Here is a 15,799-nt window from a genome sequence, read left to right as displayed (position 1 = left end):
GGATGATGTCTCTAAGCAGGTATGAAGTGATGACCACGACTTTGTGGTCAATGAAGTAGTGCAGGAGCTTCCGGGTCGCCATCAGCATGGCGTATAGTAGTTTCTGCACCTAGGGGTATCGGACCTTGGGGTCGGTGAGTACCTCCTCGATGAAATATACGGGCCATTGGACCTTAAGGTGATGTCCTGACTCTTCCCTTTCCGCGACTAGGGCAGCGCTCACCACGTGGTTGCTTGCCGTGACGTAGAGGAGGAGGGGTTCTCTCCATTCAGGAGCGACGAGGATTGGGGCTGGCGTTAGTAATGTCTTGAGGCTCTTCAAGGCCTATTGTGCTTCCTCAGTCCAGACGAAGGCATCTATCTTTTTAAGGAGCTTGTAGAGAGGCATCCCCCATTCGCTAAGCCAGGAGATGAATCGGCTTAGGGTGGCCAAACAGTCGGTGAGCCTTTGTACGCCCTTGATGTTGCATATGGGGCCCATGTTGGAGATGGCCGTGATCTTTTCGGGGTTGGCCTTGATACCGCGCTCAGACATGATGTATCTGAGCAGCTTCCCCTTTGGAACCCCAAAAACACATTTTTTAGGATTCAGTTTGATGTTGAACCTTCGGAGGTTCACGAATGTTGAGGCCAAGTTTGCGATCAGGTTGTAAGCTTGAGCCGTTTTAACCACTATGTCATCAACATAGACGGCAATTGTTGGTTTTGGCCGCTCGGTTTGCTTAGGCTGATCGAGCGGGTAGATTTGATCGGCGAAGCATCGCTGCATGCACCTTTGGTAGGTGGCGCCAGCATTCTTCAGACTGAAGGGCATGGTTACGTAACAGTACGAACCGTATGGGGTGATGAACGAGGTTGTGAGCTGATCAGACTCTCTCATCGCAATCTGGTGATAGCCTAAGTACGCATCCAGAAAGGAGAGGACCTCACATCCTAAGGTGGAGTCGACTATCTAGTCTATGCACGACAAAGGAAAGTGATCCTTTGGATATGCTTTGTTGAGGCCAGTATAGTCAACGCACATTCTCCATTTCCCAGTCTTCTTTTTAACAAGAACAGGATTAGCAAGCCAGCCGAAGTGGGATACCTTTCTAATGAATCTAGCTGCCAGGAGTTTGGCGACCTCCTCACCTATGGCCCAACGCCTCTCGTCGTCAAAGCGACGTAGGCATTGCTTGACGGGCTTCGAGCCCAGGACAAGGCGTTGTGCGTGCTCAGTGACCTCCCACGGTATGCCTGCTATGTCAGATGGTTTCCATGCGAAGACATCGTGATTGGCGTGTAGAAAGTTGATGAGCTTGCATTCCTATTTGGTCGGGAGCTGGGTCCCAATCTGCACCCCCTTGGTTGGATTAGTGGGGTTGATCCCCACCGCCTTAGTTTCCTCGAGTGGGCGGAATGTAGTCGAAGAGGTTGGCTTGTTGTAGTCCGGGACTGCTGGGGTCAACAACTCCCCGAGCCGTGGGAGCTCGGAAGAGTTGATGACGGTAGTGGCGAGCTCGTAATGCTTGTGGTCGCACGTGAAGGCATGCGAGAAGGTGCTACCCACAGTGATGACGTTGTTCGGTCCTGGCATCTTCAGCTTTAGGTAGGTGTAGTTGGGGACCACCATGAATTTGGCATAGCATGGCCACCCCAAAATGGCTAGGTAAGACCCTGGGAAGTCCACCACCTTGAAGGTGAGCACCTTCGAGCAGAAGTTGGCTCGGTCGCCAAATGTGACGGGTAGGTTAATCACGCCGTGGAAGGGAGAGCTCATCGATCGGAGCTCGGATCGAGGGATGCGCATGGCGTCGAGGGTGTCGACGTAGAGGATGTTGAGGCCGCTGCCTCCGTCCATCAGCACCTTGGTGAGGCGCTTCTTATGGACAATGGGGTCGACAATGAGCGGGTAGTGTCCTAGTCTGGCGACATGGGATGGATGGTCCCTCTAATCAAAAGTGATCAGAGATTCCGACTAGCGAAGGAAGGGGGGACGGTTGTTTCGGCGATGCACGCCTCTCGGTAGCGCACTTTTTGCTGGCGCTTGGAGTAGACGGCATCAGTTCCCCCAAAGATCATGATGCGTTCCTCGGGGTCGGGAAGCTGTCCCTATCCTTGCCTGTTGTGCCTCCTTTCTCGGTTGCTGCCTCCTTGCCCTCGTCTTGATCCTTACGCTTGGCCTTGCCCTTATCCCAGCCTCCGTTGAAGACCACTCCGACGGCCTCCTCGCCGGAGGCGTGGTTCATGGTGACGTTGAGCAGGTCGCGGGTGGTACGGGGCTTTAGGCAGCCAAGCTTGTGGATTAAGGACTCACAGGTTGTCTCGGAGAGGAATGCGTTGATGATGTCCACGTCGACGACATCAGGTAGGGAGTTGCACAGCTTTGAGAACCTACGGATGTAATCCCGCAGGGACTCGCTGGGCTCCTGCTGGTAGCTCTTGAGGTCCCAGGAGTTTCTAGGATGGACATATGTCCCCTAGAAGTTTCTGACGAAGATCATCTTGAGGCCCACCTAGTCGCGGATGCTGTCGTGCGGGAGGAATTCGAGCCATGCTCGAACATGTTCCTCCACATAGATGGGGAGGTACTGAATGATGAAGTGATCATCATCCACTCGCCTAGCTCGGCAGGCGAGCCAGAAATCTTCGAGCCATATACCGGGATTCGTCTCCCTGGTATATTTGGCGATGTTGATCGGTGGTCGGAAGCGCTATGGGAACGGTGCTCTCTAGATGAGTCGGCCAAAGGCCCATGGTCCTGGGGCATCCAGGCTAGGGCTCCAGTCGTTGGGTCGGTGACCGCGCATTGGGTGCGTTTCACTGGTCCCCTTTGAAGGGACCGTGACACCTAAGAGGGGGGTGAATTAGGCAACTTAAAAATTCTAACTCTAAACTATGGCCTCTTTTTCTAACCTTAGCAAAACCTATGCAAAAGATAAACTATCTAAATGTGCAACTACGGTTTTGCTAGTGTATTGCTGTCTCTACCGCAAACGTAGTAAAGTAATCAATATAAATGCGGAAGCTAAAGAGCAAGGTAGAGATATGCAAACTCCCATCGATGACTCCGGTATTTTTATCGAGGTATCAAGAAGCACGCAAGCTTCCCCCTAGTCCTCGTTGGAGCCCCTCGCAAGGAATCCCTCGCAAGGGCCAAGCTCCCGGTCGGGTAACTCTGTGGATAGCCTCGGGCCTTCCCCACGCACAAGTGGGTCTCCGACGTGCCTTTCGGCAAGCCTCTCTCGGATGCTCCCCACCGTCTTCACTATCAAGCTTTCGGCCAAAACACCGCGGGCCTTGTTCCCTCCAATACATGGTGGCGGCCACACCACAAACGCGGTTGGTGTGATCTCGCAAGACTTCAAGCCTCTCCGATGTACAACAATGGTGCTCGCAAGCACCGGGTGGTAAGAGGTATGCAAACCTCACTAAACACTAGGCCTAAACCTAGAGCAAGCGCATAAGTGGTGGTCTAATCAACCTAAGCACTTCGCAAAGCACCTACTCTAATCACCTGATGAAACACTAAGCACTATGCAAGTGGAGATCACTAAAATGGTGTATCAACACCCTTGGTATGTTTCCTTAGCTCCACACACTCAAATGGCTGGTTGGGGGTTGTATTTATAAGCCCCACTGAGAAAGTAGCCGTTGGGGTTGAATTCCCGCGATACTGCTACTGACCGGACGCTGAATCGTCCTGACTAGATGCGTCCGGTCGTCCCGACCATTGAGCCGGCAATACACTGATCGGACGCTGGCCAGCGTCCGGTCGCCTGCCACCGGACGCGTCCAGTCGTAGATTTGCCGCTCTGGAACCTTACTATAATTGATCGGACGTTGGTGTCCTACGTCCGGTCGGTAGCCGCCAGCGTCCGGTCTAGAATCCGGTCGCCTATCTGTCGAGCCACTTGCCCAGCGTCCGGTCGCATCGTCCGGTTGGTTTAACCACAGTGAGCTCATTTCTTCACGATCTTGCCTACGGCTTGGTTCCAATCTTCATGCTTGGACTTTGCTTGATCTCTTGGGTCTACTCTTGTGCTCCTAAGGTCTTGCTTGAGGTGTTGATCATCGGATCATCACGTCGCCTTCGTCCAAGTCACATCTTGCACTCTATTGAACTACAAAACAAACACTTGCAAATTCATTAGTCCAATTTGGTTGTGTTGGTCATCAAACACCAAAATCCAAATTAAATGGGCCAAGGGTCCATTTTCCTTACAATCTCTCCCTTTTTGGTGATTGATGTCAACACGACCAAAGCAAGCAAATAATAAGAATTTGGAAGATAAAAACTACCTACTTGCTAGGATGTAATGCAAAGGGCAAGGTTATATGATACTAATAGATAGATACCAATTGAAACTTTACTTAAAAGCTTGTCTTGCCCTTGCAAATGTCCCCATGTGATATTATGGATTAAAGCCTAGCTTTCTAAAAAAAATCTCCCATTACTTAGACTAATCCATAATTCACTTTCCTCCCTTTCTTGGACCATTACTACTTGTAACTAAATGCTTGTATTTGGTCCTTCAAATTCTCCCTCTTTGGCATCAAACACCGAAAAGGAAGACGTTAGTAGCACAAGGGAGGGTCAAATTTCATGATCCTTTGTGTAGAAGGAGAAATGGATCACAAGATTTGATTCTCACATTATATAGACTAAACTCCCCCTAAATATATGCATACATATGGTAGAAGGCAAAGCATATGCATAATTAGCAATTTATTATACAAGAGAGTTTAATCTATATAATGCATGGAGAAAGCATATAAATAAGAAATGAGATCAACAATATGATGCCAATTGAAGAATGATGTTTAACTCCGGGGACTCCAATTTTCTTACAATGAGACTACAACACATGTGATAGGTTTGAAAAAAAATGATACCATCTGAACAAGTGTTAGTCTCAAAGCATCCAAGTTGTAGATTAAGCTCCCCTTGAATTTGTGCACATAAGTGTTGAATACTTGTAAAATTTGTGCACATTGATTTAAATATCAAAATACCACTTGAAAAATGATATTTGGGAGAGATTATCTACAATTTGGACTTTGGCACATATTAGATAATTAATTGTAAAACAAGCTATGTGCCGTGCTCCTGAACAATTTTAAACCATGTAGGTTTGCTCCAAGGGTTGATCATGAAACCGAGCAAGCCTACCATATGATATACCTATTGAATGCATGACAAAATATTTAAGCATGTAAATACAAACATTAGGGATGAAAGATAACTGGATGCTTTAAGAGTATACCAATTGAAAGACAATGCCAATTGAAATGAATACTATTTGAAAGTAATGACATCTAGTTACCTAACATGGGAAGGGGAATTTGGGTCCATGGTATTCACTAACCTACTTGACAATGACTTTGTCCATAATGATGCACCCCATGAAATGCACCCAAACTTTGCCAAGTCTCCAAATTCCCTGTAGCCCGACGGACTTCTCACTTCCCTTTCAGGATCCAAACCTTCTTGGTGCTCTTCATGTTTGAAATGATTTCCTTTGGCACTCAAAAGCGTTTGACCCCATTGTTGGCTTGCTTGTTCACCTTGATGGCCACTACCTTGTCATTTTTCTTCTTCTTCAAGAGATAAGGTGTGAAGGCCTTCTTGTCCACCTTGTTGGTGTAGGTGTTGGAGAGCTTGCTTGTTTGCTTTTTCTCCTTCTTCTTTGCTCCTCCCCCATTCTTCACCTTGCACTCATAGGACTTGTGACCTTTCTTGTGACACATATAACAAACCACGGTTTGTCCTTCATCAAGCTTCTTCACTCCCTTGATGGTGTTATCTTGATGAAGTTGGGTTTGCTTCGCCTTGCCTTTCACTTGAGTCAAGTCCTTGGTGAGGCGGGCTACTTCTTGCTTGAGTTGCTCATTCTCCTTTGCAACCTTTTGTGTGCATGTATCTACAACAACTTTCTCAACATAGACTTGGTTGCACAAAGGTGAGTCTAAACATAAATCATTACATGAAGTAGAGGCATTCTTTTTAGACATGTTAAAGATAGAACTTTTCTTTTTAGGTGCCTTGGTGGGGGTTGTGTTAACGGCTTCAAGATTAGCAACTTTATTAGTTAGCTCATCACAATGTTTGCACATGGTTTCCATTTTAGCAAGCAAACTATTATATGCTTCTTGTGAGCTAGCTAACTTTTCTTTTAATTTTTCATTTTTCTTTAAGAGTTGCTCATCATTGATTGTGCATGCATTTGTTGTTGCACTAGCCTCAAGTTTCTCAATTCTAGTAGATAGTTCAACATTGAGATTAGCAAGGTTCTCATATTGTTCAAGCAAAGTTTTATATGCTTCTTGTGAACTATCTAGCTTTTCTTTTAAACTTTTGAGCTTCTTTTATTGACTAGTGCAAATTTTAGCATATTTAAGATTTTGTTGCACAATTTTATCATAAGAAGGCAAATCATCATCACTATCACTCTCACTAGAGGATGAGCTTTCGTTACCTCGTGCCATAAGGCACACACGTGAAGAGCTTGATGATGAGTGCTTGCAGCCTCGCCTCTTATGATGGTGTTCTTCTTCACTTGAAGAATCATCCCATGACCTTATTGATGTGAGGGCTTGGTTCTTGCACGCCTTCTTCTTTGTCTTGGGTGTGGGCTTGTTTGGACAAACTTCCACAAAGTGTCCCGACTCACCGCATCCGTAGCATCCTCTCTTTCTTTGCTCATTTCTTTGATTGGTGAAAATGAGATCTTGAATTTGGATGGGCACACCCTTGACATTGAGCCTTTGGATCATCTTCTCCACCTTGTTGATTAATTTGATTGATTCTTCATCAAGGTCGGAGGTGGAGGAGGAAGATTGATCACCATCACTTGAATCTTCTTCATCATCATCATCCTCATCTTCTTCTTCACTTGAGGAGCTTGAGCTTGAGCTTGACTCAACTTTCTTGCCCTTCATCTTTTTCTTCTCGCTACAAGCGAGAGCTTTGCCTTTGCTTGATGAAGATGCTTCTCCTTGACCCATCTTACGTGACATTTCAAATGCCACTAGCTTTCCAATGACAATGCCCAGGGTCATGGTGCTCAAGTTCTCCATGTTGTGAAGGATGGTGATAATGCTTGCATATTTCTTTTGTGGTAGAACGGAGATGATTTTCCTCACGATGTCCACATCATCTAGCTTTAATAATCCTATTGAATGGAGCTCATTGATGATTAGATTCAATCGAGAATACATATCACGAACAAGCTCATCATCATTCATAGCAAAGGAATCATAATTTTGCTTGGCTAGACAATGTTTTTGCTCACGGACATTACTTGTGCCGTCATGGAGCTCTTGGAGTTTTAACCAAATTTCATGTGCCATATTTAAGGTGAACACTTGGTTAAACACATCCATGCTAAAAGATTCAAACAAGCAATTCTTAGCTCTAGCATTGAAACACATTTCTTTTTCGTCACTCTTTGTGGGCTTTTTGGGATTCTTAATGGGTTTCATCCCGTCACGAGTGACTCTCCATACACCTAAATCAACCGCCTCAAGGTGGCAAGCCATTCTTGCTTTATAGTAAAGGAAGTTAGTGCCATCAAATTGTGGAGGCCTAGCGGTATCCATCCCAACAACTCTACAGTAGTGTCGGCTCAACGGCGGTTAAGCCAAAGGTCCAAATATGAGCCAACCGGCTTTGATACCAATTGAAGGGACTGTGACGCCTAAGAGGGGGGGGTTGAATTAGGCAACTTAAAAATTCTAACTCTAAACTATGGCATCTTTTTCTAACCTTAGCAAAACCTATGCAAAAGATAAACTATCTAAATGTGCAACTACGGTTTTGCTAGTGTGTTGCTATCTCTACCGCAAACGTAGTAAAGTAATCAATGTAAATGCGGAAGCTAAAGAGCAAGGTAGAGATATGCAAACTCCCGTCGATGACTCTGGTATTTTTACCGAGGTATTAAGAAGCGCGCAAGCTTCCCCCTAGTCCTTGTTGGAGCCGCTCGCAAGGAATCCCTCGCAAGGGCCAAGCTCCCGGTCGGGTAACTCCGTGGATAGCCTCGGGCCTTCCCCACATGCAAGTGGGTCTCCGACGTGCCTTCCGGCAAGCCTCTCCCGGATGCTCCCCACCGTCTTCACTATCAAGCTTCCGGCCGAAACGCCGCGGGCCTTGTTCCCTCCAATACACAGTGGCGGCCACACCACAAACGCGGTTGGTGTGATCTCGCAAGACTTCAAGCCCCTCCGATGTACAACAATGGTGCTCGCAAGCACCGAGTGGTAAGAGGTATGCAAACCTCACTAAACACTAGGCCTAAACATAGAGCAAGCGCATAAGTGGTGGTCTAATCAACCTAAGCACTTCGCAAAGCACCTACGCTAATCACCTGATGAAACACTAAGCACTATGCAAGTGGAGATCACTAAAATGGTGTATCAACACCCTTGGTATGTTTCCTTAGCTCCACACACTCAAATGGCTAGTTGGGGGTTGTATTTATAAGCCCCATTGAGAAAGTAGCCGTTGGGGTCGAATTCCTGCAAAACTGCTACTGACCGAACGCTGAATCGTCCTGACCGGACGCGTTCAGTCGTCCCAACCGTTGAGCCGGCAATACACTGATCGGACACTGGCCAACGTCCGGTCGCCTGCCACTGGACGCGTCTGGTCATAGATTTGCCACTCTGGAACCTTACTGTAATCGATCGGACGCTGCTGTCCTGCATCCGATCGGTTGCCGCCAGCGTCCAGTCTAGAATCTGGTCGCCTGTCTACCGAGCCACTTGCCTAGCGTCCGGTCACCACAGTGAGCTCATTTCTTCGTGATCTTGCGTACGGCTTGGTTCCAATCTTCATGCTTGGACTTTGCTTGATCTCTTGGGTCTACTCTTGTGCTCCTAAGGTCTTGCTTGAGGCATTGATCATCGGATCATCACGTCGCCTTCATCCAAGTCACGTCTTGCACCCTATTGAACTACAAAACAAGCACTTGCAAATTCATTAGTCCAATTTGGTTGTGTTGATCATTAAACACCAAAATCCAAATTAAATGGGCCAAGGGTCCATTTTCCTTACACCCTTGATGGTCCGGCCAGAGCCCATGTCGTCTGCTCTCACTGCCGCTCGATGGACGTCATCATCATGCCGGGCCCAATGCCGGTTGCTGATGCTACTGTGAGTGTCTTGGTTAGGACCGAGGCATTCACGCACAGGCGGTCGGTGTGGAGCGAGTGCTAGGTCAGGCTACGGTGCAACTGTGGCCTCCTGTTCCGCGCCCGGTGGCTGTAGCGGCGAGCGGATGGAGCAATGTGTCTAGTGCGTCCCCACCCCCTGGTGGGGAGAGAGGCCATGAGTCTGTGGCGTGACATGGAGCTTTCTACCTATTGAATGGCGGCGGTCTCCACTAGTGCTCGGAGGTTCTGGTGGATCGCCTGTTCCTGGGGGTTGTTCGGCTCGAGAAGACCACGCAGAAGCATCACCGCCGCAACGATGTTCTGGCCAGCCCTGGCAAACTATGGGGGATCGTTCCCCTCATCCATGATGTTGCGCTAGACCTGGCAGGTGCGACCTCGAGCGCCGCTCATCGGGTTATGCACACAGGGCGCATCGTGGTGTGCTGAGCGTGCGAGCGCAGGTGGTGGCTGGTTCTACTGCCTTTGTCGTAGCTCCTCGTCGTGCACCTAGGCACATGCGAGGGCATCTACATGAGGGTCCAGAGGGGTGTGGGTCTGTAGAGACTTCACCACCACCGGCAGCTGTCCCGGAGCATCCGCCATAGCGCACTCCTGAGATAGAGGGTGGCTAGGTGCCATGACATCACCGATGCTGGAGCCATTGCTCTCAACATCATCTATGAGGTCATGAAAAGAGGTAGGAGCGTAGCTTGCCATCCCCACGAATTCGGATGTGAGATGGGGTGGCGCCAGCGTCCTTCGGAGTGCCTGGGCGTACACGTCCTGGGGGGATGCGAGGCCATAGGGGAACCAATCGCATGACTGTCGCGGCAGGGACAATGGGGTCCCTTCAGAGAATTGGTGAAAGACAGTAAATAGTGAGTAAATAATAGTATGTACATTACTCATAGTGGGGTTTGAGCAGAGTGTATGCTTGGAATGAAGTGCAGGTGCCTCATCGTTGAAGTCGCCGGGAGTCCCGGAGCCAATGGAGGACGCACCTCCTCTGACGGGTGCCGGAACAAGTGCCTCCTCGCGGAGGTGTAGTACGCCGAGCCGGTAGGCGATGATGTCCAGGCTTCCGAAGAGGAAGGCCTAGGATGGCTCAAAGACAGGTGGAACCCACATCCCAACAGGTGGGAGTGCGGGAAACTCCAGTGAGCCGAAGCGAGTCGTATCGCTCGAGCCCGCCATGGCGACGGTGGCAGAAAGGTTGGCCATCATATGACCAAAAAGTGTGAACGTACGGCATCTTCCTCACGGACGGCGCCAACTATCAGTGCAGAAAGTGACCAACACGTAAATATTTATAGTTTTGCCATACGTTGTGATTGGATGTGGCCTAGCACTCAATGACATAGGGTTTATATTGGTTTAGGCAATGTGCCCTACGTCCAGTTTGAGTCGGTCGGTGACTTTATTCCTGAGCCCAGGTGCTCGAAGTTTGCTGTGGGGTTACAAACGAGAGAGAGAAAGATGGGGATGCAAGAGGCCCGGTCGGACTCTAGGCCAAAGGGCCGAGTGAGATAGGAGCTCCTACGTGCGCTAAGTATTTGAGCGTGTGCTCTGTGTATCTGTGAGATTGATCCTGGAGTTCTATTTTGAATCATCCAAAGGGATCCTCCTATTGGGAGAGAGCGCATCCCCTTTTATAGATGAAGGGGATGGCTTTACAAGTGAGAGAGGGAGAGTTTACGTATGCTACTGAGTCTTGTCGCCCATGCCATCGGGTACAATGATGATTGTAGGCGCCCACGACAATGTTGATGCCAGATGCATGTGGGGGGTCCGTCTTCTTCTTCTGGTATGACAGATGTTGGCGCCTACCATACTATTGGTGCCTAGAGGCATGGGGGGTTTTTACCGTGTTTGCCGGGTATGGGAGTTGAGGGTGCCTACAACACTGTAGGGCAAAACGTCGGCGCCCACAACACTGCTTGGGTTCTGACATGCCTGGAAGGTGGTAGGGCACCCGTTCTGTCATGTCTTGGTACCATCCTATAGGTGTACAGGGTACAATCCTTGGTATTGCGGTTGACTTGAGCGTTCTGGCTTACTTGCTCCATCTATTTCCTAGGTCCTTACCGAGCAGGCGTCCCCGGTCGGTTGGTCCCAGTTGGCTCCGACTGTGCCAGTTGGAGAAGAGCTATAAGCAGAGGTTCGGTGTATCCCCGGTCGGAGACACAGGTCAGAGTTGGAAGCGACGTTGGCCAGGCCTTCTGGTCGGAGAAGTGGGTCGGAGTTGGAAGCGAGCGACGTCCCTCGTTGGCTAGGCCTTCCGATTGGAGAGGCGGGCCAGAGTCAGAAGTGAGCGTCGTTCCTCCTCGACCAGGCCTTCCGGTCGGAGAGGCGGGCCAGGGTTGGAAGCGAGCCAGTATCGCCCTTCTAGCCTATCATGAGGTTTTTTGGGCCAGCCCAGGAGTTGCGCGTCGTTCACAACGTTGTCTGTTGGGCCGAGCTTTTGCTGGGAAGCAGGTCCAAGAAGGACCCCGGGTTTATGAACCCGACATGTAGAAAGATATAAAGTTGAAATGAATTCAATGAGTACCAACGATGTTTGGGACTTAGAAGTAATTCCTAATGGAGCCAAAACAGTAGGCTGTTAATGGGTCTACAAGACAAAATGTGACTCCAAAGGGAATGTAGAAAAATATAAAGCACGACTTGTAGCAATATGCTTTATGCAAAGAGAATGAAAAGATTACGATGATAGTTTTCTCTCCAGTCTCATGTAAGGATTCTTTAGAATCATAATGGTGTTCATGGCATATTACGATTTAGATGGATGTAAAGACGGATGTAAAGACGGCATTCCTCATCGGGGATTTATATGAAAATGTTTACATGGCATAACCCAAAAGGTTTTGTCATGGAAGAAAAGAACATAAGGATGCCATCTGTAAAAATCCATTTATGGGTTAAAAGTAAGTCTCTTGACGGTAGTATTTGAAGTTGATGAAACGATAAGAAAGTTTGGGTTTTAAAGAAAATGAGAAGGACAATAGCGTTTATGCAAATCTCAAGAATGGAAAATTCATTTTCCACATCCCGTGAATAGATGACATTCTACTCATTAGTAGTGATGTTAACCTTTCATTGGAGAAGAAGTTTTGTCCTCAAGTTTCAATGTGAATGATCTTGGTGAAGCGTCATTGGTTCGAGGAATCAAAATTCACCGAGATAGAAGAAAATGGGGTATTAGGACTATCGCAAAGGCATACTTAGAAAAGATTCTAAAGAAGTAAAGTATGCTTGTGAGTAAACCTACGCCTGCTCCTATAGTCAAAGGTAATAGATAAGGGAACTTTCAGTGTTCTAGGAACCGATATGAGATCGATCAAATGAACATGGTTCCATATGCTTCAGCTATTGGAAGCTCGATGTGTGTACAAGTACAAGTAAGAACTTACCCTGACGTAGTTTACGTATCCGGGATATTTTGGTAAAAGTCCAGTCCAAATATAGATCACTGGAATGGAGTTGAGAATGTCTTGCAATTTTTGCAAAGTATCATAGGCCTCATGCTGAGTAAGAAAGAACACGTACTCTCAAATAGTGGTGTGTACAAATGTTAAGTTTTTGCGAGATGTGTAGTGAAATCCACAGTAGTTGCTAACACTCGCAGTTGGAGTATTAATGTGAAAAAGCTCCAATGAAACAGTTGTGGTGTCATCAATGATGCATACCATAGTATAGCTTGTCATGAGGCCTCAGGAACAGACAAAAGGAGGTTAAGGAAATTTGTACCCGGATTTAACAATGGTAGACAACAACAATAACCATTTAAAGTAAGTTAACTCCTAAGACAACAAGTCAAGTGTGCTGCCAAACACATTGACACTAAGGTATATGTTGTAAAGGAGAAAATCCAAAATCATTTTGAAAGCATTGAACACATAAGTACCGAGTAAGTACCTGCGGATCCGCTTACCAAAGGCTAACCACCCAGTGCATTTAGAGAACACACAGTTGACATGAGTTTATGGGAAAGCCTATGATTTCTGGATACTAAGGGCCTAGTTGAGTATTTGTTTCAAAACAGAGAGGTGCGTTGTAGCTGTTTAATCTAATGGCAACAGACCATGACGATGAGGCATGCTCTATGCACTGATCTATGATGGAATGGGAATAAGATAAAGTAAGTAAGTTAAGTTTAAGTCATAAGGTGAGATCAAGGGGGAGAATGCTAGTTTGATCTCTACCGATTGGCCCAACGGCCAATCGGACCCCTTGACCGCGTCCTGATCGGGGACGCTTAACCGACCACTGGTCGGCGGGCCCCTATCACACAACGCTATAAGAAAAGAGAGAGGTGGGGGCCAAGGCACGCGAGACGAGATTCGACGCCGCCACTGGACCCTACCGAAGAACCCTAGAATCCCCTCCGATCGTGGACAGCGCTGCAAGTGATGGGAAGCGTTGTCGGATGCGCCGCCATCCTCTGGACTACACCGCCACGCACTACGCCGCCGCTGCCGTGGCGATTTCTTCCCCTCTAACTCCTCTGCCGAACCCGAAGGTATGGACCTCTACACTGTCTCCCTCTCCCGAGTGTGCCTTCCACTCCTGATTCATGTTTTAGATCAATTTGAATCAAATAGAGATGAATGCACCCACTAATCGACACCTAGATGATCCTTAAGGTTTTAACATGATCTTCTTGCCACCTTATCTGTGGTGCTGTTGCGTTCCCTTGTTTGGAAAATTCTGAGCTCGGTTAGGCCTTGTTTGGATACAGGTGTATTCACTTCAATACACATGTGTTAAGAGTGGATTGGCATGGAACTTAGTTTAATTCCACTCCAATCCACTTCAACACATACTGATTAAGATTGATACATATGCATCTAAACAAGGCCTTAGGTGGATTACGATTGTTGTGGAAAATTTGGGGAAATGGTAGTGGGAACTGGAGCCTGTGTGCTTGGATTGCGGCTGCTTTGGACAATTTATCCACTGAATAAGAAAATGGCGCAGAGACTGAAGCCGAAGTGGAACATTGAAAGATCCAGCTGCCTAAATCTGCTGTTCACTTGCTCATCCAGGAACTGATCTTGCAGTTCACATAACTTGCACTCCATTTAGCCCTACCATGTCGTCTTAAATGTTTCCTCTTATGGGTCTGTTTGAATCCATACTTGTTTGGATCATCAGCTAATAAGTCCGCTAATGTCTTAGCTACCACATACTGCCTCCGTCCCAACAAGAGTACAACTCTATGTATGAATCTTGACAAGTGCTTATCCAGATTCATACATAGTAGAATTGCACTCTTTTATAGTTAGTTATAAGTGGATCCAACCAGGGTCTATGAATAACTAGAACTTCCTAAACTGTTCAGAATTCATTTGTCAAAAAGGCTATATATCTTAAGTTGAAGCACACAGATACTAGTACATGTTTTCTCTGAACATGCATTTCAGACTTCCTCCAGGAGGAGTCGTTTCGGCCAGTCGTTTTGCTCCGCCAGCTGCCCAGCTCCGATTTATTCATCATTTTAGCGGTTGCTTCAGGACCAATCTCCAGCGCAGTCTCGTTCCGATGGTGATGTCCACTACCAATTACCAAAGGATCGCGTTTGGATAATGTGAATGTCTGCCGCAAGGATGTCTTTCACTAAAACAAGCTAGCATGCCTGCAATAGGCGTGTTTTTTTTTTGAGAATCGACACGTCTTACACATACAATAAAAAAATCGTTGACTCAATTTGCTTCGACAAGAAGTCTTTCTTGTAGACTACTCGGCAAACTTTTGTTTTTACCATCCCAATGAAGTAAAACGGAGGATAGATCCATTTATAGGAAGTCAAATTGTCTAATTCACAGTGGAAAGTAGTAAAACCTATATATCTTCTTAACGTAGTAGTGTTAAAATTTTGGCTCAGAAAATGTAATAGTTTAAAATGAACCACAACGTTCACCAAGAGATCTAAAATTTACCATATTTTTTAAAAAATTGGCAAGAGCTCTGCCATATCATATAAGAAGGGAGCAAACACAAGTTTTACATTGTTTTAATACATGAATAACCAACACCGGAAACACATTTTAAGGATGAGCCACTTCATTATGGAAAATTATGGAACTTCTGGCCGCCCACACGCACGCTTCATTAGCCCCAATTCTTCCTTGATTAAACCCAGGATTTGCACAGGTGACCTCGCTTCTTCCTGGAAAGTCCTTCTATTTCGCTCCTTCCAAATATTCCAAGCCGTGTACACGAGTATCGCCGCCGTTGATCTCTGCTGCATTGAGGATTGCCATTGAAGTGTTTTTTCCCACCATTCATGCACAGATTGCACATTCAGTGTTGGTAGTCTGATAGAGTCACCAATCCAGTTTTTTACTAGGAACCATACTTCCAAAGCAAAAGGACAGAGGACGCAAAGATGAAGGGTTGTTTCAGCCTGCTGATCGCACAGCCTGCAAGTTGGTTGCAGGGCCAATTCTTTTTCAGGAGATTGTCTGCTGTCAAGATCTTTGCTTGTATTAGTAGCCAATCAAAAAAATTGTGTTTTCCCTCGGCATGCGCCCTTCAGATGGCTTTGGATTTGAATGGGGAGACGGACCCCTTGAATTGTGCTAGGTACACCGATTTTGCAGATGTGTTCCATCATTTGTCCATTTTCATAGAATTGTGTCATCTTGATTGACCAACTGGACTA

General features: G+C 47.0%; 1 protein-coding gene across 1 annotated transcript; it reads right to left on the bottom strand.

The window, feature by feature from the left end:
- Nucleotides 1-325: 325 nt before the first annotated feature.
- LOC136526658 (uncharacterized) lies at nucleotides 326-2,061 on the bottom strand. Its single transcript, XM_066519252.1, has 3 exons — nucleotides 2,014-2,061; nucleotides 1,656-1,930; nucleotides 326-605 (listed from the first exon to the last, which is right to left on the bottom strand). Exons 1-3 carry the CDS (start codon nucleotides 2,059-2,061, stop codon nucleotides 326-328), a joined length of 603 nt encoding a protein of 200 aa, XP_066375349.1.
- Between the last annotated feature and the right edge of the window lie 13,738 nt (nucleotides 2,062-15,799).

Source organism: Miscanthus floridulus, chromosome 19 (assembly GCF_019320115.1).
Source record: "Miscanthus floridulus cultivar M001 chromosome 19, ASM1932011v1, whole genome shotgun sequence".
Classification (NCBI taxonomy): Eukaryota; Viridiplantae; Streptophyta; class Magnoliopsida; order Poales; family Poaceae; genus Miscanthus; species Miscanthus floridulus.
This window is presented reverse-complemented; position numbering and strand designations above follow the sequence as displayed.

Bases quoted from the DNA above. Each gene is read 5' to 3' on its own strand.
- LOC136526658 (XM_066519252.1), bottom strand. From the start codon at position 2,061: ATGATCTTTGGGGGAACTGATGCCGTCTACTCCAAGCGCCAGCAAAAA. The intron at 1,931-2,013 runs GTGCGCTACCGA...ACTTTTGATTAG, and splicing joins ACTCCAAGCGCCAGCAAAAA to AGGGACCATCCATCCCATGT. The intron at 606-1,655 runs GTCTTACCTAGC...GAACCTCCGAAG, and splicing joins AAGGTGGTGGACTTCCCAGG to GTTCAACATCAAACTGAATC.